The sequence below is a fragment of the Chenopodium quinoa genome, unplaced genomic scaffold (assembly GCF_001683475.1).
Source record: "Chenopodium quinoa cultivar QQ74 unplaced genomic scaffold, ASM168347v1, whole genome shotgun sequence".
Taxonomy (NCBI): domain Eukaryota; kingdom Viridiplantae; phylum Streptophyta; class Magnoliopsida; order Caryophyllales; family Amaranthaceae; genus Chenopodium; species Chenopodium quinoa.
In genome coordinates this window covers 1,059,771-1,083,072 of record NW_018743697.1, presented here as the reverse complement: position 1 = coordinate 1,083,072, position 23,302 = coordinate 1,059,771, and the positions used below count along the sequence as shown (strand labels likewise).

General features: G+C 34.8%; 3 protein-coding genes across 3 annotated transcripts; 1 reads left to right on the top strand and 2 right to left on the bottom strand.

The window, feature by feature from the left end:
- Positions 1-2,670: 2,670 nt before the first annotated feature.
- On the bottom strand, positions 2,671-11,306 carry LOC110684052 (probable serine/threonine-protein kinase PBL19). The gene is made up of 4 exons (XM_021860446.1): positions 10,042-11,306; positions 5,458-5,718; positions 4,346-4,468; positions 2,671-3,533 (listed from the first exon to the last, which is right to left on the bottom strand). The coding sequence occupies exons 1-4, from the start codon at positions 10,483-10,485 to the stop codon at positions 2,970-2,972; spliced, it is 1,392 nt and encodes a 463-aa protein (XP_021716138.1). The 5' UTR covers positions 10,486-11,306; the 3' UTR covers positions 2,671-2,969.
- A 623-nt stretch (positions 11,307-11,929) lies between these two features.
- On the top strand, positions 11,930-16,772 carry LOC110684051 (protein INVOLVED IN DE NOVO 2-like). Its single transcript, XM_021860445.1, has 9 exons — positions 11,930-12,317; positions 12,452-12,540; positions 12,973-13,026; positions 13,632-14,517; positions 14,670-14,851; positions 15,076-15,144; positions 15,224-15,505; positions 15,591-15,803; positions 16,337-16,772. Exons 3-9 carry the CDS (start codon positions 13,015-13,017, stop codon positions 16,562-16,564), a joined length of 1,872 nt encoding a protein of 623 aa, XP_021716137.1. The 5' UTR covers positions 11,930-12,317; positions 12,452-12,540; positions 12,973-13,014; the 3' UTR covers positions 16,565-16,772.
- Positions 16,773-18,655: 1,883 nt separating this feature from the next.
- Positions 18,656-22,049, bottom strand: LOC110684050 (expansin-A6-like). Its single transcript, XM_021860444.1, has 3 exons — positions 21,759-22,049; positions 21,231-21,549; positions 18,656-19,537 (listed from the first exon to the last, which is right to left on the bottom strand). Exons 1-3 carry the CDS (start codon positions 21,916-21,918, stop codon positions 19,228-19,230), a joined length of 789 nt encoding a protein of 262 aa, XP_021716136.1. The 5' UTR covers positions 21,919-22,049; the 3' UTR covers positions 18,656-19,227.
- Positions 22,050-23,302: the final 1,253 nt, after the last annotated feature.

The following is a 23,302-nucleotide window of genomic DNA, read 5'->3' as shown; positions in this document are numbered from 1 at the left end:
CAATTTGCTGTTAAACGACCAATTTACCGGTTTATAACTTGCACCGATATGCTGGTTTACAACGGCCACTTTAATTAACTTGCACCGAAACTGACTTGAACAGATATTGACCCTAATCTGTTTTAACCCGTCCAAACCTGAATTTAATCCGACATGTTAATAACATGACCTGAATTCAGCCTGACCCGTTCCTAACCTGACCCGAATTTAACCCAACTTGTTACAAACCCGGCCTGAAATCAACCCAACTTGTTATTAACCTGACCCAAATTCAACTAAACTTGTTATTGACCTGACCCGTTACTAGACGTGTTACTTATCCGTCCCAAAAATTCAACCCGATTTATTACTAACCCGACTCGAAATTAACACGACTTGTTACGACCTAAATTCAAATCAAATTGTTCTTAACCCGATTTCAAATCACCTTAAATGCAATTTTGACCACCTTATTATTGTTAATCAAAGCATTTTGTCTAGGGAGATCAAGTCAGTCCAATCCAGCAAAAGAAAAGAGCATCATCCTCAAATTTAAAAGTTAAATATAGTATATATTTGTTGTATGGTCAAAGGAGATAATTATCTTCCTAAATTATAGACTATAATTCCCTAGTATATTGTCATATATATTATAGTCAAAGGAAATAATTAGCTTGATAAAAATGGTAATTATCTATTTATAATTAGTTCAACCCGAAAATGACGTGACTTGGAAATGACCTGACCTGATTGTAACCTGCAAATTATTGACTTGAACATAACCCGACTTGAACCCGAGAATGACCCGACTTGAAAATGACCCAACCTGATTATAACCCGCAATTTATTGACTTGAACCGACCCGACTTGAACCTGAAAATGACCCGACTTGAAAATGACTCGACCTGATTATAATCCGCAAATTATTGACTTGAATCGAACCCGACTCAAACCCGAGAATGACCCGACCCGATTCTAACCCGTAAATTATTGACTTGAACCGAACTCAACTTGAACCCGAGAATTACCCTAACCCGTTTTAACCCGTGAAAACCCGAATTAAACCCAACCTATTGTTCACCCGACCCGAATATAACCCGACCTAAACCCGATAAGAAGTATGACCCGACGTGACCCGACTCAAGCATGACTCAACCCAAACCCGACCTACATAGGTTATGGAATTAATTCTAATTGACCCGACCCGAGTTGACTCGACCCACTCTTACCCGATCCAAACTCGATCCGTTTACCCAAATTGACAACTCTAGTTCATACTGCATAAAGATTTTTAACCAATTAAGACCAATTTCTCTTATATGTTTATAGTTGAAAATAAGAATCATTAGACTCTCTCTAATGGTGAGACTCAAATGAGTTTCTTTAAGAGAGAGAGAGAGTATTTTTTGCAATGAATACCAATAAGTTGGTATCTAAACTTAACAACTCCAAAAGAAAGTTGCTAATTTTAGATACTCAACTTTGAGTCTCATTTGAGAAAATGTGTGGGCCCCATGTCAATATTCTAATAATTTTGTAATTTATTTAAGTTTTACCTTTTTTTTAATCTTACAATATTTGATATTAAAAATAAATGGATTTGGTGAGCCAAATTGAAAGTGACATTTGTATATTTTGGAGAGTCTCACCATTGGGAAATTAGGCTTCATATGAGTTGCTAAATTGAGAAGTGAGTATGGTATCACAATTGGAGGTAAAAAACAACTCATTTTGTATTTCAATACTCAAATTTGAGTCTCACCATTGAAGATAGTCTTATACCTATATTGGGTATTAAAAAATTAAAATTAGATACTCTACTTTGTATGTTTTAAATCAAATTAAAAAAATATTTTAATACTTCCACATTCGAGTCAAATGCAGTGGATACATGGTACGGAGTACAACGTACAATTGTAGAAATGTATGATGCTATTGAGGCAAGTTTTTTTTTGTTGGAACTTGAATTTCACTTATTTCAATGCAATTAGCTTTTGATCACCCAAGATCCTCATAAATTGATTATATTTCCCTTTTCTTCCTCTTTATTTAACCAGATTAAGGGCATGTTCTCATTGATTGAACTCAGCTGAACTGAACTGAATTGAGCTGAACTGAACTGAACTGAACTAAACTGAGATGAATATTTTATACGAGAAGGAAATTAGGAGTTGAGCTAAACTGAACTAAACTGAACTGAGCTGAGCTGAGCTAAACTGAACTGAATTTCAATATAAGAGAACAGACCCTAAGTATTCCTAAGTTCTAATGTTCCATATGATGGTACTCCGTACCTTTTTCAGTTTTTGTACACTATACAACATTCTATATCAGGGTAAGTTTTAATCAATTTTAGAGTTTACTGTAATTTTACTATGTAGTATCCAATGTCTTTAACGGGGATGAAAAGAAGGTAAATATCTAAGTTGATCCATACTTGTATTATAGAGACCCCAAGGCTCTTTGACTGCTCCATTACAGATTTATGCAGAATCATCACAAAACAAACTGACCAGAAGGCCCAGGCCCATGCATGCCCCTTTATTTTTATCCAACTCTCCATAAAATTAATGATACTTTTGCTGTGAAAACAAATGACATTACACTTAAAACATTTTACCAAGAATAGAGAATGGTGAACCAAATGCAGGGAAAAAAAAAGGCCTTAAAATTACACATTCAACTGCAGTATTCATGCAGAAAAAAGAGATCAAATAACATCTTACTCGTCAACTAAAATGCAAAGCAAGCCTCAACGTTGAAGCTTTCCTAGGCACCGAGTTACACCTAATATCTACATATTCAGTCACCCTCACTTTCCCATCTAGGCAATCAAGGAAGGAGGATTTTGATACAAATTAAATAAATCATAAAAACAAAATTTGCATCTAACCTATTAATGAAAATAATTTTGATACACTTTTTAACATCAGCTAGCACCCAAAACTCGAAAAGGGGGACTTTTCCTCTTCTCCAAGGGTGATTTCATATCACAAAGTTTTGACTAAACCAGGAGTCCAGTTTTTCCAATCTAGTTTCCCAATAGATTTGTTCTTCAAATTGACCTTTTCTTTTATTTCCCGCACCTTTCTCAGGTACTTTTTCCCTGGTTTGGTGGGTTCAGTATCTGCATCCAGTTCTTCACTCTCATCTTCAGCTGCTTGGACAACAGGCTTGGACTCAGTTTCTTCCTCTGAAGATGCTTCATCCATTATACTACCTAGTACCTCTACAACTTCGCTCATTTTAGGGCGGGTTTTGGGTTGCTTAGCAAGACACTTGTTTGCTAATGATGCTAATCTTTGAGCTGATTTTTTGCAGTACTGCCCCTCTAGCCGTGAATCAACAATCAAGTGGAACTTCTTTGAATCTGATATAAAGGGTCTAACCCACTCCAAGAGCTTCTGCTCTCCTCGTGGAAGGTTTTTCTCAACTGCCCGTCTTCCTGTTATAAGCTCATAGAGAACCACACCAAAACTCCATACATCACTCTTGATTGTTAATTTTCCAGTAAGGACATATTCAGGTGCTGCATAACCCACTGTTCCTACAACCTATATATGACACAGTTGATTGCGTTAGAAGGCTTTACAGTTGGAACATCCTAATCCCAATAAATTAAAGTTAGGTAACTCAAGCTCCATGACTTAGGTCTCTGAGCTGGATAGTTTATAATGATTAATTCCAGTTTCCAGGCCATCAAAATCATTACTACGTAAACTACTAGCAAACACCCCTTATAGTAAGACATTTCAGAAATAAACACCTATAGGTTTTCAACCATGCAACTACTAGAGAGGTAGATGGCTATATTGACAGTTTAAGCTCTTCTATTCATATATCTGAGTCTAAAAATCAACAGATTAAAAAAAATAGGCTCGGTCACTTACAGAACGAGACTAGGAAAAGGATTCGATGATACGTTCCACTAGCTCCAGAATCTCAATTTCATAAACAATGCATAATAAGCCCTTGAAACATGATAGATTTCAGAAATAAGCAACGGAAGGCTTCCAAATAATGTAATATGTTCAGCTAAAGATGTAGAATTGGTCATTTGTTAAGCGGGAAGGGAATAAGTTAGTGCATTATTTAGCTTCAACCTTGGGAAGTGGGGCAATGTTTGTGGTTGGACGGTATCCCGTCTCATATCCTTGATTTAGCTTTTGCCGATTTATCTAATTAGTCCCCGTTGTGGGTTTCTTCAAAAAAAAAAATGTAGAATTGGTGATGCCTTGAGCAAACTAGCATTTATATTTGACCAAGCATTAAAATATATCCTCTTAGCTAACATCCAATAATACAAAACTTGTCAAATTATGTAGGCCCCAGAGCATAGGCTTACAAAATTAGTTAATGGACTTACCGCAGTTGAAATATGACTATATCCCTCTGCCGGCCCCAGCCTAGCAAGTCCAAAATCTGAGAGCTTGGCATTAAAGTCTTCATCCAACAAAACATTTGATGTTTTAAAATCTCGAAATATTAGCTGCATGAAGCCGATTACCAAACATAATCAACATCAGATTCTTAACGAATAATTGTGATGAACGTGAAGGCATATATTAATTTTTTCTAAGAATATGAAGCTGCAAAGTACCAACCATGTCATATTCACCACCAAACATGAAGAAATAAAATATTCCATCAGTCACCATTGGTAACTTGGGTGAACAATTTTCTCAAACCAATGAAAGCAATATCTGTGATTGTAAAGAATTTTCCATATAATAACCCATCTAGTCAAGTAGATCTAAGATTTCTAGGATGGGAATATAAAAGAAAATTGCGACTTAAGAGCATACACTTCCACCATATTTATTTTTTATTTTTTTCTAATAAATGTTTTAATCTTGTCATAATTTGGAGGGGTAAGGCCTTACCCCGACTCCCTGAGTACCAAGCTAGATCCCCAAATGTGCCACAACTCTAGTAATCTAGTTAGCCTATGTACCCTATCGTATCAATAACAACTGATTCTAGCTTTAAACTTCTTTTTCCCCACCATGATCATACCCTTAGGACTATAAAAAGTTGAAATCTCTCACATGTTCTTGAAGAGCAAAACATAGTTGTTAAAGAATATAAAATTAAAAGGCAAATTCAGTTTAGTTATGAGCATTTCTACACATCTAATAGATACAGGTCAGCAACATCTTCGTCAAGCACACGGAAGCAGAACAGTTAGAGAAGTATTCTAAACAGCTTTGTCAAGGAAATTGAACTTTTAAAAGTCAACCAACTCAGCCATATTAAACTCTATCAAGTATTACCATTAATCTGCAGGCAGCATCTAAACAAGAGCAGAGAGGAGAGCCTGCCTTTTGTCTATTACAGACATTACAGTTAATAATCGTGTGAGATTTTATAAGCCATCACTAACAGCCAAAAAGCATTAAGCCGCCTAGATGCTGGACTCTATTAAGATATTCCAATGATAAAAACAAAATTCATGGGTATAGAACTAAGATTTGGTACCTGAAAATCCATTTCCTCATGCAAATACGCCAATCCACGAGCTGCATCCTGCGCAATTTTCAGTCTCGTCATCCATGGCAAGGGTGATGACATCCGACCCAACAGATGATCCTCCAGGCTTTTGTTCTTCATGAGTTCATACACCAAAAGCCTTTGCATTCCCCTTTCATCATCTTCAGCACAATATCCAACTAATTTGACAAGATTTGGGTGCTTAATTACGCCTAACCAATTCACTTCATTGATCCACTCTTTATGCCCCTGCTAACTAGAATGGTAAATCAAAAACCCCATAAAGGCACACCATGTTAGACATCACATATACAAAGGAATCAAATCTCAAGTCACAAGGAAAAATAATCGCAATTAAACACTGAAAATCGAAATGTGAACCTACATTCAGCTTACTCCTCCAACACACAATTATTCTATATGAAAGATACAAACTTTGGTGTAACAAGTTATTTTATCACAAATTAACCGGTCAATAATCCACCTAGAACAATACCAAAAAAACAAAAAAACTACAAAAAACAATGAATAAGTCCAAGTCCCAAATTCATACATTTCCTCTTGGGCTTCCAACTGAGCCAACATCTGCATTTTCTTCTCCCTAGACAAACAAAATACCTTTATTCCCACTCCTAAGAGCATACACAATGGTTGCCCAACCCCATCTTGGTTATTGATTATTTTATTATTTTATCCATCTTCCACCTCACTTATAACCACTCTTATAACCATTTAATAACCAATGTATGCCAATAGTTAACCATAATATTTTGGTTATACATTTTCTCTCTCCTACTTTTACCCAACCCCACCACACAATTTATTACTTAAATTCTATTATTATTAAATAATGCATTTGGTAATAATCATTCAAAATTAATAATTATTTATTAGCATACATTAATTAGATAAAATCTCAAAAATTTAAAAATAATGCAATTTTGATATTAATTAGTATGTAATTAGTCGTTAATTAAGACACAAACAATAATTGTAACCCTACTACATTCCACAATAATAAAAATCATACATATATATTCTATCAAATGACAAAAGTCTTTGAAAGATAATAACGAACCGCGAACAAGTACAAACACAATGATATAATATTGCGATTACACATCTATTAATGCATATTATTGTCCCTACTTTGAACACCGAATTTGAGCCACATATGTTCAACTAAGTCTTTCTTCAATGCTTTATGCATAGCTTCATCACGAACACGTGCTCTATTAGACATGTAAGTTTCCAAACTTGCAATTCGGTTGTTGCTATTTTGGAACTGAAAAGGCTCTTCATTATTTTCATTACTTGAAGACGCATTTGTAGCTTGATCATATTCATTTGGATCGTAATACGTTTTATATGTATCTCTTTCATCCTCAACAATCATATTGTGCATAATAATACACGCTATCATTATTTTTCCTAACATTGATGCGTCACGAGCTAGCGCTGGATTCCGTATTATTGCAAAACGAGCTTGTAATACTCCAAAAGCACGCTCAACGTCCTTTCGTTTAGCTTCTTGTACTTTGGCAAATAGACCTTCTTTTTCATTTTGTGGTAGTGATATTGTAGGAATGAATGCCGCCCATTTAGGATATATACCATCAGTGAGATAATATCCCATATTGTATGTGCGACCATTCACAACATAGTTAATAGAGGGTGCACAACCTTCAAAAACATCATTAAACAATGGGGATCTATCAAGAACATTAATATCATTACGACTACCTGGTGTCCCAAAAAAGGCATGCCAGATCCAAAGATCATATGATGCCACAGCTTCCAAGATTAATGTGGGTTTACCTGGTCTTCCAGAAAACATACCTTTTAATCGAAGTGGACAGTTTTTCCACCTCCAATGCATACAATCAATAGAACCTAACATGCCAGGAAATCCACGACGTTCACCAATCCTTAGTAGTCTTACTAGATCTTCTTCATTGGGCTTTCGAAGGTATTCATCACTAAAGTAAGAGACTATTCCTTCCACAAAATGCTGAAGTGAATCTCTTGCAAGAGATGCACTAATCCGAATGTAGTCATCCACAGAATCAGCGGAGGTGCCATAAGCTATTAGTCTCATAGCCGCGGTGCATTTTTGTAATGCAGAGGCACCAAATCTTCCTGTAGCATCTTGTCTTTGCTGGAAGAAGGGATGACGTTCTTCTAAAGTTTGCTTAATTCGTTGAAATATATGTTTGTTCATGCGAAATCTCCGACGGAATAATTGTGGAGGGAACACAGGATGGTCGGTAAAGTAGTCATTCCATAAGCTTATAATACGATTATAAGAAGAGACATGTAATTTAACTTAATAACTCCATAAGTATTCAAACTACAAATCAGACCTTAAGTACATAAAAAAGAACAATAAAAAAGGAATTATTTGAAATCAACCAACATTACGACAATAATCAACCATACACTAATACATTAGTCTGAGGGGAACAACTTCTTCAACAAAGTGCTCCTTAATTCTTGATCTTCCGAAGATAAGTTTGGCTTTGAATCGAGGTGTTTAAATAACTCCATATTAATTTTTCTTTGCTTCCTTGCTTCTTTCTCCCTTTCTAGTTGCAACCTTGTAAGTTCAACTTCATTTTCTGATTGCCTTAGAAGGTTCATGTTCTGGCAGTGTCCAACCATTGTTGCCATGCTCCATTTGGCATGTTTGGCACCTTGCTCTTTCCTTTATTTTTACTAGATTCGTTGCTAGAAGGAAAGCCTGAATACCCAATATCACCACTGGTTGGTGTTTCTGGGTTTGATGAAGAGGAGTAGTTTCCAGCTTCATTGATACGAGATCTCTTTGAGTCACTTCCTTGAGTGGATGTCTTTTCCTTGCATTTTTTAACAACATCTTCACTTGGTTTCCATGCTTCATGTTGTTTTAAGATGTCCCAAACATGCTTGTCTTGAAAGGTTTTAGAGCATAATGAAGACTTTGTTTTGTCGTTAGCATATATACTATATGCTAATTTCATAACATCTTCATCATTCATACCACTTCCCTTTTTTGATTCAGCATGAGCATGTGAGCCACAAAATTTAGAACATGAAGCATTAATCCTTCTCCAACGGTTTCTAAGTTGCTCCGTACCCCTCATTTTCAACAAATCTTCTCGTGTTACCCGATCAGTACCTTCTTCGAAACACCTTTGTTTGTATAGTCTAACATTATTATACATTTCTTCAATTTTCCTCCAAAAAACATCCCCCTTTTGGTTAGTGTTAGTTTTTTTATTTTGACTAACCTCAAGCCAAGCCTTCACAAGAACCACTTCTTCAGCTTTTGACCAAAAAATTTTCCTTCCATCTTGATTGCCTCCTTCATTACCTCTTTCATTACCTTCGCCTTCTTCAACTTCTGGTTCATTTTCGTCATCTGATGCATTCGATGTGTATGAACAATCGAAACTCGAAAATGCACCATCACCTTGTGACATAGAAAAATGTTGAGACATGGGAAATGTTGAATCAATTTGAGAGATTTGAATATTTTCAAAAGATGGGATAACATTTGGAGAATTTGAATAATTAGGATTTTGTGGTGGTTGAAAAGGAAACGGAGTGAAAGTACTTGGATTTGAGAAATTGAGATTTTGTGAACCGTAATTCGGAAAATTTTGAAAATTTGTATCTAAATCTGAGTTGAGATCAATTGGAAGATTAGAATAGTAAGGTTGAGGATTTGGATTATTTTGGGGCTGTGATGAGTTATGAGATTTTGTGGATTTTTTTTTTCTGTTAGATTTTGGAATGTTCATCTTAACACAATTTGCCAATAAGAAGAGTAATTTTCACTTAAAAAAAGTTGTTTCAAAATACTTCAATATTGGGCTCATTTTATAGAGAAAAATAAAATAGAGCCGTTGGTGTATTTTTTTTTTTTTTTCAGAATTGTATTTTAAAAATTATGGCCGTTACAAAAATTACAACGGTTATAAATTCAGAGCAAATCTCAACCATTGATATTTGTATTACGTGTCAAAATCTTAGCCATCCATGTCAACCAAAAAGCAAAAAAAAAATTGCATGACCAAGCTATGATAACCGGTTATTGAAATAACCAGGTTATTAATATTTTCCACCAAAATTTTCTCTCTCCTCATTATTTTATTATTTTCTCACAATCTCTCTCCTAATAACCACCCCAAGTGGTTATTTGCTGTGTCTACTCTAACCCCCATAAAACTAAATTAATCAAATGATTTCTCTTCTTGTTGAGTGTATTCTAAGTTAAGACAGAATAATAGCAATAATAATGTTCCCAAATCAACATAATCACTCAAAAATTTACACATTCACCATTTTCTCAACTGAAAATATAAAACCTAATCCGTAAACAAAAAAAAAAACGCTACAAGTGTACTCCATAACATTAATTACACCAATAGACACGTGATTTTACGAATTCAAAAAACAACACCAAAGCACATTTTGCAATCAAACTTTCCAAAACACTAAGATAGCATATGTACTGTATAAATTAACAATGCATTTCAAAATAAATTGAAATTAATAAATCAAAATAAGAAGGGAGATGAGATAACATGCCTGGGAACCATAACGATTAAGCTGCTTAACAGCGACATCAATCTTGCAATTCACAGAATCATCAAACTCAAAATCATCGCAATCAAAAACCCTAACATTATCAACAACACCTCTGTAAACACACCCAAATCCTCCTTCACCAATCAACAAGCCTCGACTAAACCCACGAGTTGCCGATTTCAACTCAGCAAAAGTAAACGCTTTCAGATCGTTACAAACTCGGCGATTCTGAGCTAGGAGAGAGAAAAACCCAGCTGACTCGCCGGAAAACTCCGAGTCTCCGGCGAACTCCGACCGCCGTACTTCGGTGGTACTTGAGCTAGTAGTACTACTAGCTATACTCAAAGAACGAGCCCATGAAACTCTTGCTCTTACTGATGAAACGACATCGTCTTCTCCTTCTTCGGATCTTCTTTCACCATTTGTGAAATGGAAGCACTTCATTGTTAAAAGTTTTAATCTTTTTTAATTTATTTGATTAATTTTGTTGAACTGAAAAATGGGGAAGAAGAAGAAGGAAAAGAGGAGAGAGAAAAGGGAAGAGAGAGGGTGGTTGAAGAGTGGAGGTGAGGGGATCAACTAACATTGGATGTTTTAATGGAGAGATTAATAAAATAGTGATTCACAATTAATTGGAATAATAATAATTAACAAACCTTAATAATTAAGGAAATATGAGTAGAGTATTAATAATGTCAGATGATTTTTAGTTTAAAAGAACATAATGCAGAATTTGAGTAAAAAAAGATGGGATTTTTGAATTTATAAAAAAAGAAAAGAAAGAAAGGAATTGAAAAGATCACGAGGGTGCAGAGAGAAAGAGGAGGAGGGAAGAAGAAGGCAAACAATGTCAGATGTTACCGAACGGTTCCTTGTGGTAGGACCTATCTTGTGCCCCGGCAGTTATATTGGGTTTTGGGTATATTCTCGATTTTCTTTTTCGACTTGCTTTCTCCGTTCCTATTTGTTTGTCCTACGTACTCTTTATTTTTGAAAAAACCGTCGAGTGATACTTTATTATGACACTATTAGTAATAAGTTGATAACACATCTCCGATCTCCACCATTTATGTACATTCATAAAAGCTGAAAAGAACAGGATAATATCAATACATTTTGGCTATATGGAGTAAATAAATAGAGATGGAGGGAGATTTTTTTTTAAATACAAGTAATCATTTTGAAATTTTCTACTTTGGTGTCTTTAGGCATGGCAATTTGGCAAAATGATGTAGTACTTTGGTGACTCGGCCATAAAAACTAAAGAAACATACTTGTACTTATTAATTTGGTGACTAGTGTTTGTCATTCATTAATATTAAGAACTTGAGATTACAATTATTAAATGCAACGTTAATGTAGCGTTGCTTACACATACGTTATAAGTTGATGATGATGTGACATGCCTTAAAATCAAACTTAACCTTTATTCTTTTTTTTTTTTATGGAACTTAACCTTTATTCAAATTTATTATCTTGTCACAACTTAATCCAGTATTGATTTGTGAGTCATGACGCCTTGAAACAATATCCATACAATTGTTCATAAGACAAACAATACAAGTACGATATTTAAGCTGTCCTAATAATTATCATATTATCCTTCAAATTGATGTGTCACAATGGATTTTTGCAATAAAAACATTTAACTTGTAAGATTATCATTCAAGTAAACCATTAAAGTTAAGCATTACCAAACGTACATAGAAAAGGCGAAGTCCATGGCACAAACATAACAAGTTGGCAATCCTGGCATGTCAAATTGAGAGAAGTTGAGCCATTCACATTGGGTTGCCCTTCAATTTAAAAGACTGGCAACATTGGTTTTGGGCTAGATTAATCATCAACACCAACTTCAATATATAGCCCAAATTGTAAAATTGACTTGACCAATTGACCATTTTACAATTTAAAGAGTTCATTGATTAGACTCCAATAACACGTGTCAAATGAACAGTTGTTAAAAAACTTTCCATTTTCTGCAACAAAACACACACCTCCCGCTCAAAAACAGACTGTTCCGTTTCCACTTCTGATCACACTACACACCCCGCCTCGTCACCTTGCTCACACACTCTGTACTATATTCCTCCATTTTCTCTCTCCTCTCTCTACAAAATACACTACTCATTTTTCTTCTCTATTCATACAAAAAATCTGGGTTATTTTGATACCAAGTTCATAACTTTATCAACCTCCATTAAAATCACTAAAAACCTTTCTTCAAAAGTTTATTAGGGTTTTCTCCGCTCTCCATTTATCCTAAAATCACATTGGTAAGTTTCAAAAAATCTGAACTTTTGCTCGTTTTCTTACATGGGTTTTGTTGGGGGTTTTTGTTTTTTCTATGATTTTACAATTTTTTCTCCATTTAATCGGTTTTTTTTTTTAATTTTTTTTTTCTTCTTAGTTTTCTGGTTTGAAGGCCGAAGCTCCGCCGCCGGAACCGTTGCAACTCCCCAGAAGCCGTCCAAAGCAGTGCAACCACAGTCAAAAGAGGTAAACTCGAACCCCTCTTATCAGTCATCACTATCTCTCCTCCGTCACATTTTATTTAATAAGTCTGCCAAATAAGGAAATTTTCTTTGTATTTTTAGTTATATTACATTTCATTGCTAGAAGTTTGTGGGTTTATGCAATTTAAGCTAGAAGTTTGTGTTTCTTGCAATTTGATTAATTATTTCAGATTATGTATGAATTTTGTTTATTTCTGTAAAATAAGATAATAATATGTCATGTTGGGCGAGATTAATTTATGTTCCGCAGAAATGTTTGTGTGCGCTGAAATAAGTAAGAAGTACTGTATCTTTTTAACAAAAATGTTAGAGATAATATCGGAAAAATTAATTTTAGCATTTGTAAGTAAATTTTCATGTTTGATGAACTTCAAATTCTTATATCATTGTTTGTGGGTTGTTTTTGTGCTTCTAGTTCAAGCATTTGCTGCGGATAGAACATCATTTGAATGCGAAAATGTCACGAAAGGTATCTTCTGGCTTACTATTCTGCAATTTTATTGCATTTGAATAAGTTTTAAGTTAGACATTAATCACATTATATCCTTGTGGTTTTTGTATATGATGTTTAATGGTTTTTGTTCATGATAAAACTGATACTCGTAATGGTGATTGTTTAGTTATCCTAGTTGGTATTACATGTCAACATACTTGTGTTTGAGTAAGTTTAACTGAGGGTGTAAATTATAAAGTTTGTGTGCTACAGTTGCTGGGAACTCTAGTGAACTTTTCTTTTACTGAATAATTATTGTTTAGTTTAAGGGGGTTTTCTCTTCTTGTTCTACCTTCACTTGGATATCAATGCTTTACTATCATGTATGTGCTGCATATTAGGCTGAATTTGTTGTTTTGCTCTACTGTTGTCATAACTTATAGTCTGTAAAAAACTTGTGAACATCATGCATTTGAAATTTTGGTACTTGGAAAGTTCTTAACCTTGATTGCTTCAAGCAGCTCCTTGTACTATTTCTTCTTACCTAGAGTAAGGAGTAGATTTTGTGGTTCTATGGTGCTAACTGAATGTTTTTATTTTGTTTCTCCTGGTTTTTGGTATTGTAACATTTTCATCTGAAGATGAAGCACTCAAATTCTGATATAAGTGAATCAGAACTGGATGATTATATAGATGATGTCTATTATCGATTGAAGAAAGATAGATACAAAGTTAAGTTATCAAAGGATACATTCAGGTGTCCATTTTGTGATGAAAAGGAGAAAAAGGACTACTATTTTTATGATCTTTTGGATCATGCTAGAGCTTTAGGAAAAGGCCCTACTAGGGATGGTGTTAAGCTTAAGGGGAAGCATAAAGCCCTTGGTTACTACCTGGATAAGTATCATCGTCCTAGAGTATCATCTTCTGGTAAAGGCATTTCACAGGTGAAGCATGATGACAAGGACAGTCCAAGAGTATCATCAATGTCTTCTGGAAAAGGCACTTCACTGGTGAAGAATGATGACAAGTACAGTCCAAGAGTATCATCAATGTCTTCTGGAAAAGGCACTGCACTGGTGAAGCATGATGACAAGTACAGTCCTAGAGTATCATCAAGACCCTCTGAAAGAAGCATTTCACAGCTCAATGAACGTGATGACACTGAAAATGCCATATTTTTTGACAAGGACTTTGAGGTAAATCACCAAGGCAGGCGAGAATGGTATTCAAGAAGGGAAGATGCTCGTGGGAATAAACTTTATGGATGGATAGCAAAGGAGAAAGACTATCTCTTGAATGATCTGGTTGGGAAGCATCTGCGTGACAATGGAGATGTCAAAACTTTGGCTGACCTTATCGCCGAAGAAAAAAGGAAGGGAAACTGCCTAGTTTCAAACCTCAGTCAGACCAAGGAAGTGAAGGATAAGCAGGAAAAAGAAATAAAGAAAAAGCTCAATGAGACGTGTGCTGCTTTAGAGAAGGTAATTGAGGAAACAGATAAAATGACCCACGCTTACAATGAAGGTATGTATATGAACATCTATGCATAATCTGTTTCAATTGTAATTTTGATTTCTGTTCTTTTAGTTTTGCAATTGCAGTGTAATGTATTCTTTTCCATGTTTTTGTGTTGAAAGTTTAAAAGCAATCTCATGTTTCTTTCTTTTCCTGGGCAGAGATGGAGAGGATGAGAAACCGGACAGTTAAGGATAAGGAGAAGATACTGCATGACCATGAGAACTTTAAGCACAACCTAAAATTTCAGAAGGATAAGCTGGAGAAACATGAAATATTGTTGGAGAAACGTGAAGCTGATTATGACAACAAGATAATCAAGCTTCGACGCCAGAGGAAAATGGTACAGTCTAATCTTTTGAGCTTTAAGCTGGTTATTACATCAGTATAAGCTGGTTATTACATCAGTATTAGTTATAGCAATTAAATTCTGAACCTGTTTACTGAGCACTGAGCTCTAATATATAATTATTGAATATTTAAATGTGGTTTCATCCTGAATTACTACCTTTGAAGCATGGTTTTGGCTTTCTGTTGCTGTAAGAGATTAGTTTTCCTTGGTTTCAGAATGATTTAGCAACACAGGAACAACATCGGTCAGAACAGAAAGTACTAAAGCTTGTTGAGGAGCATGAGGTAAATTCAGAATAAATACATCAATCTTGTGATGAATACATACTGTGCTGATCTGCCTTATACATACACTGATTTCCAGAGGGAAAAGGAGGCGCTCCACAAGAAAATCATTGATCTGGAAAAACAGACTGATCAGAGGCAAGCATTAGAGTTGGAGATAGAACAATTGAAAGGAGCTGCTCAAGTTATGGAACATATGGGAAGGGATTCTGAAACCAAGAAAAAAATGGAAGAAATCAATGAAGACCTGAAAGACAAGGAAGAAGAACTGGAGTGTTTAGACGCTCTATATCAGACCCTGATAGTCAAGGAGAGGAACTGCAATGATGAGTTGCAGGATGCACGCAAGGAATTGATAACTGTAAGTGTATAATTTTTTTGACTATCATATAATGAGTCTGTGCTTGTGTTAGTGCTTAAAGCTTGAAATTCTATATTTATTGTAGGGGTTGAAGGAGAGGAAAGCTGTCCGTGCTAACATTGGTGTGAAAGCAATGGGTTGTCTTGATAAAAAAGTTTTCGAAAGTGTGGCCAAAGAGAAGTACTCCGAAGAAGAAGCACCAGCCAAAGCCAACGAACTTTATGATTTGTGCCTAGAGTATATTGGAGATCATGACTGGAAGCCTTTCAAATCTATTACTGAGTGTGGACAACCCAAGGTATATCTGTTGTATACTTTTGTCTAATATTGGTCTTTTTGCATTAGTCCATGGATTATTTTTTAAGATTGGGGTGGAAATTTCACATGCTTCAATGGTTGGGTTTTTGCTACTGGTATAATATTTTGTGGTCGGAAGTAACTTACAACCATGAAGTGCAGTCTTGTGTCTACATCTTTTGTTGATGTGTCCTTAAAGAAACAGAAAGGGCAATGGAAGATCGAGATTGATTTCAGGTTCTGGAGTGACTGTCCTAAGCATTATTGAACATATATTACATTAGTTAGTATCAGCAAATCTATTAGTTCCTTGAAAAACTAGTAGCTCTCAATTTAGCAAAATTCAAGTTGTATGAATATATATAACTGAAGTCTGTCCCCTAATGGTAGCCATAACATATCAAAATGATAGTAATAATGGCTATTTGTATTATAATACAGTGGTTTATCTAAGCTTAATTACATGCTTTTCAATTTTTAATGCTTCCTGTTATTACCTTTTACTAAGTACATGTCCTTTGTCTGCCTACTTAGGAGGTTATAAATGAAGAAGATGAGAGATTAATTATGCTGAGGAATGAACACGGAAAGAAGGTTTGTCAGGCTGTTGCCACTGCAATGAGCGAGCTTAATGAATACAATGCTAGTGGTCGATATCAAGTACCTGAACTTTGGAACATGAAGGATAACAGAAAGGCAACTTTGGGAGAAGCTACAGAGTACGTGGTTAACCTTTGGAGATCACACAAGAAGAAAAAATAGCTGAATCTTCTGTATGTCAACTTGTCAAGGATAACTTTTTTTGCGCTAACTTAACCACATTACCAAAGCTGTGCATAAACTAAAACACATGAAACTCTTATCTAAGGTGGTAGTATCTGTTTAATAACATACATTTACTCTGAAAATCTGAAGTTGATATTATTGTGAAAAGGCGTTATGCTTATGTAATTAAGCCTTTACTCCTCTGTTTTGCAAATTCTAAATTTCTAATTAGCATTACAGATTTTTAGTTGTGATCTCTGGCAGGGGGCAATTTGCCTTGAGCCCAACCGGCCCATGGTTTTTGGCCCAATAACATCTTAACTCCTTCCTGGGCCGGAAGGACAAGCCTTGGTCTCATCTAGATAGGCCCAATGGGCCCAATCTTGCTTAGACAAAGACTAAGAGAGGTTTTGACATTAACTTTAACTTTGGTGGTGAAATGAACAGCAAAAGAAGTTTATTATTGGTAAGATAAGAGGTAGAAGATTGTTAAGGGCATCCAATGTGTTCATAGCCTTTTCTTTTTATTTTCGTCAATTTTATTGGTTTGTAGAATCCAAAGAATTGAAGCTACCAAAAGAGTGGGAAACAGCTTCTCATAACCAAACACCATGGTCACAAAATTATTGCTTTGAACCCCACCTCCCATGTGCTTGTTTTGGGTAACAGACATTTCTCCAATTCGATTTTCCTTTAGACTTGACATTACTTACCAACTCATCATGTTCATATAAAAATATTTCAAACCCTGGTCTAGTAAATCTCCGTTACTCTCTTCATTGGTTAATAGAGTTTTCCTTAATTGATTTCTATATTCTTTTAACTTTTACTTAAATAAGGCCTGTACAAACTTGTATATACGCGGTCTGACAAAATCGTGAATATGGGTGAAGAGAAAAATAGAAAGCATTTAGATACCGATCAATCTATATGGGAAAGAGGGAGTAACTTTTTTCACTAATGATATCGACTTTTTTGTTGCTTAAAACTCAAACAAGCTACTCCTATAATCCAACCTTTTTTCAACTCCTTTTCATGGCTTGCAAATGATCAATTGCCATATTTGTTGAAGGAGAAAATATTATCTAACTACCAAATTGAGGAACGAGTCTTGTGCTATATAGTTTATATTTCTAAAAAGGTTAGATTGGAATATCTTTGTAACTGTTCAATCTTCCTTTGCAAATTGATGATAAGTTTCCCATTTTCTGAACAAAAGAAAGTGCAAGTGATTGAGCTTTCTCCGTCGGCCAAATAAGTGCTGCCTATCTATACTTTCTACATGTTTCATTTTCATCTTTTTGCTATTTGGAAATTTCATAACCGACTCTTTACTATTTATTAAGTGTTCACTTTCTTCATGTGAAATTAATGATCAATCAGAAAATGTCTTAAAAGGTTGTTATGATTTCTTTTATAAATACAAAGTAGTGGTTTAAAATTTATTTTCCATAATGTTAATAAGTTTACAACAATGTGGTCTTACAATGTCCATCTCACTAATATGAGGTTACATATTTACACTTTTTTGTAAAATTAGTTAACACGACATAATTACAGATCTTTATAAATAATTTTACACAGGTGGTCTTACACTATATATAAAATAACCGATGTAGTATAAAACATATTTCTAAACCTCAACCATCGGCTAAGAGTCCAAAACTTCTGATTGAGATGAACCTTTAACAATAATCTCTACTATTTTAAGATAAATTTTAAATGTCTCTTACACAGTCTTTATAAATAAGTTTAATTGATCGAGTAAAATATGTAATGTGTAATTCATGCTCATGCTATTCTCATATTATTCTTACACCCAAATTATATTCCAACCTTATGTAATAAACACGAAGATTGTCCATTTAGTATGATTCCAATTGCACCCCATATTCCCACGATTCTAACATAAATGACACTCACGAAGTTAACTTCTCAATACTATAATTCGACGAAGTTTCTCAAAATTAATGTTGTCTTGTCAAATTATATTACCAACTAGAGCCAAAATTTGCTATTGGCCTTTCATCAACATAAAAAAATCTAGCATTTCATCAAAGTTAAAAGAAGGAATAAAGAAGAAGAATATAAAGGCAAACAAAGTTCATTCCATTGAACCAAAAGCCCAAGAGTTACAATAACATACGGTTTAGAAACCATATTACACTCCACTAAAATTATATATTATCATAAGTAATATTCATATACCATTTTTCTTCCATCTTAATAATATAATTAGAAACATCATTAAGCTGCGGGCTACACCTTTCTGCAGTCGCTTCAGCCTTTTTTCTTTCACCTTTCCCTCTATACCCTCTTCCCTTTTTTCAAAATTACACTTTCCCACACTTTTCATTTCCCTCCAAACCCAAAACTTTAAAACCAAAAAAAAAAAAGAAAAAAAACTTCAAATTGACAAATTCACCCCCCCTCCCTCCAAAACCTACATTGAGAAAAGTCTTTTTAAAAACCCAAATTTTCTCATTCTTCTCTTTTTACCCCCACTTACCCCGTTTCGAGGTCGGGATTAAAAAAAAGAAAAAAACCATTAAAATAAGGTTTTTTTTAAACGAAAAGATAGAGTAAAATAAAATCTAAACTATGCCGAAAATTCGATTTTTTTTTTTTCCTTCTTTAGTGGTTAAAAGGGGTAAAATTTTTTAAACCCTGAAATTTTTGCCGGTAAAAGTCTGTCCAAATTGCCAATGAGCGGGAGCAATGTTCCAAGAAGTGGAAGACCTCCTGTCACTGGCTACAACCCTAAAGGAGAGTGCTTGTCCAACCAAAACCGAGTTGGATTGCCAGTTTTGACCCCAATTACGGCTCATTGGCATCCAGTTAGTCCTTGATCCTTTCACATAAGTCCTCACAATATCCCCTGCACCCGCAACATTGGTGATCAAAACCAAGTTGAAGTAACGGAACCCATTGATTGTGAACCTGATCCCTCCACGCTTACGGCATGGCACCCTGCAATATTAAATAATACACAACAATGGTCGTTAGAAGGGTATATCAGATATTTTAGGTACGGGAAAACGGTGTGTGAATGTGATGAGATCATGGCCGTTGATTTGGTGGGAGTATTGAAGACTGTGCATGGGAACATGCGAGTGGAAGACCGCACCCTAATAAATTTCTCCTGGTATTGTGGACAAAATGGTGTGGGTATTTGGTTTTGTTTTCACATTGGATCCGGATTTTAATCTGGTTAAAGTTTTGGCCCATTAGTCTTGAATTTGGGTATAGTAGTACTAGTACTAACTTTAATTTGACTTTTTAGTCTTCTAGGAAATCATAAAGCTGCTAAATTGTCACATGCTTTTCACATACTTATTCAACAATTCTAGCTCAGCAATTTGACACTAGTGAATTTCATCGAGATTCCACTCATGCAATTGTTGTAAACATTTCCAAGAACAAAATTATGCCAAAATTTTGAAAGCGGTTAGAATTCCACTTCTAATTAGACATTTCATTTGTTGTTGAAAGAATTTACGACACTAGTAGTGTAGAACTATCAAATCATTCCGGGGATAAGTAGTGATAACACAAAGAGATTATAATGAAAAATGCGGAAAAGACCAACGTTGCATATGCTCTTAGGTATAAATTATACTTATACAAGTCATGTTTCATAATCATACAATCAAATGAAGGTAATTAAGAGTTAAGTGATTGAGTACTTTCTTAAGCTCCTAAAGGTTGACCAATCTTATTGGTACTAAAAGCTTGTTCTCTTCGACTTAATTTCAATTCAGTGCATGTCCAATAAGTTCAAATTCACTTCATTTTCTAATTTCCTTTTCATAAATAATTCATTTTAGCAAATCATAAGAGGCTCTAAATCTACTAACCCACTCATCTGAACAATATACAGTACTGTAGTATACTCTGCTTCTGAAATTATAAAATGTTCCTTTGAAGATATTTTTCACGCACAAAACCTAACCCTTTTAAGTTTAAACTACAGTACAAATAATGAGACATTTCTAGTCCCACCTTTTTTTAATTTTCTTTATTTAAGATCTCTACTTAATAAGTCTAAACCAATGAACACTTGTTATAAATCATACTAGTCACTACCCACTATACTCAACTTTATACACTCTCTGTCAACCTTTTTAAAATTATCATCTTCCTAATTAATTTTTAATCAAAGTAATTAGGACTAAAACAACTACGTTCCAAACCAAAAAGTCACAATTCCGTACTCCGTTGTTTACTTGACAACACAAGATAAAGTCATAAAACTAACACTCCACGAAGGTTAGACGTAGACCATTATTACTAGGATTAATTACGAAAATGACTCGTAACTGTCTAAGAGCATCCACAATGGTGGTATTTCCTCGCATTTATTTTCATTCCTCTTAAAAAGTCTAACTCAACCGTCAAACTGTTCCTTAATTTCTTGTAAATCAACAACAAATTACCATTCAATTTTTTAAGCCTTATTAATTCTAAAAATAAAAACAAAATCACCCCCTCCAATGAATAAAAATAAGAGTACCAAGCATTAAATACATTCTCTAAAACAGAACAAGTTTAGAAATATACGACAAAATCACACGTTAATACAGAGTAAGTAATATGAAGGACTACATTTATCATTTTCCGCAAATAAAAAAAGCAGGGGAAGAGAGAGAAAAAGAAGGCAAACCTGCGGTAAGAGACAGGAACAATGCCGGCGCGGTATTGAGCCAGCTTAAGGAACATGGGCATAGCAAGGTCAAAGTGAGGGCGAGGAGGGTTGCACCACCCACCATTGTCACTAGCTTGGGCGAAGTTAGGCGGGCAGAAATTAGTAGCCGTAACGAGTATAGACGGGCTTCCTGGGTGGCACCAGCTAGGGTCATCAGCGCACTTGATTTCAAAGCAAGCACCGCAACTAAGACCGTTGTTGAACAACGCTGTGCTTAGTGCTGCTGTGTTCACACCATAACCTTGACTGTACAAGTTCCCATAACCACATGCTCCACCTATTGAACATCGGAAACAAAATTGATCAGAAGAGGGCATTTTTGGTATTTTTAAAAATGACTGAAATGCCCTTGAGGGTACCCACATTTTGGATTAGAAAAAGTGAGTAATAATTAAGGAGGTACATTATGGTTAAGTTTGTTAGTAATCAAATTGTTAATGTATAATTAGAAAAAGGGTTGGGTGAGAGAGGAAAAGACGAACATACCCATGGTGCCAGAAGCATCCGCACCACCGTAGAAAGTAGCATGGGCAGTTTGCCATGAACCACCTTGGTAATTTCCAGGAATTCTAGCATCAACCAATGTTAATGAAACCCATAATGTAATTAATGAAATTATGTTAATAATACTACTAAACATTGCCATTTTTCTTTTTTTTTTCTCCCACTCTTTTTGTTTTTCTTTTTTAGAGAGAGAAAGTTGGAGAGAGGAGAGAGAAAGAAGTTTTGTGTTGTTTAGTGAGGAGTGAGTGAGAGTTGTGGAGAGGAAAGAGGGCAGGAAGGTCAAGTACTTATGGAGGGAAGGGGTTCAGGGTACCAGGGGTAGTTTCGACTTTTCAGGTGTATTAAAAAAAAAGGAAAATAGAGGTGAAATGAGTATAATGTGGAAGGGAGGTAGGGATTGTGTGCACTCGCATTGAATGCGCGTTAAAAAGAGAGTCGAATTAGGACAGATTGAAATTAATTACCCAATCTTGGTGGGGTTGTATTGTTTGATACTTCTCTTTCATTTTTTCATACGACATATTTCATGGTCTATCTTACTTCCATTGCGGTCCCATGTGATCGTATTATGTCATTTATTCACCATATAAATTGTGAAATAGGTTTAACTTAATTTACTGCACAAATCATCAAATGTACATTTGGATAATTGGATATTGTGGTACTAGCTACTAAACCAAGCTTTATTTAGAATATGTTCGTAAGCTGTAAAGATGGTATTGGGTTAGGTCCGTGGAAGATTATTATACTTTTAGGTTGTGTTTGTGCTTTATTAGCTACCTAATTTAAATTAAAAAACAAGTTACATAACATAAGAACATCGGCATGTAAAGAATGGAATGCAAAATGAGCGGAAATGGGACACGATGTACATCATGGACCCGCAAGTCGGTTTGGAGTATGCATGTTTAGGTTATATTTGTTTAAAAATGTGACACAACACATGAATCTAGTGAGTTTTGGATCAATCCTTAGAGACACGACACAACCCATAACCATACTGTAAATAAAATCCAATATACTTGAAAATAATTGAAAACACATGTTTAGGAAATTATTTAAGGTGATATTGCTTAAAATGAAATTTTCATCATTAGGTAAAATTTTGTTACTATTTGCGTGGACATTTACCTTGAAAAATCATATTTTTAGTTAGGAGGAAAAATTGGTTGCTTTGGAACAAGGTATTATACATGTGGTGGGGTGGGGGATCCATGACTCCATGAGTATGAGTAGGGAGCACCAAAAATAATCACTTGCACTCTTTGATGCATGCTACTTTTTGTCTAATGTTATGGACCTAGACTTTTTTCATACGTATTCAACCAACCCAAAAATATAAAGTGATTTAAGTATTTCATAGTCCAAATATATATATATATATATATATATATATTTTAAAAAAAAGAAAATTCGTTAATAAAAAAATAATAAAAAAGGGCGGAGATTGAAATAAAAAAGAAAATTCGTTATAAAAAAAATAATAAATTCGTTATATATATTGTACATTTTCCTAGGGTAGTTGG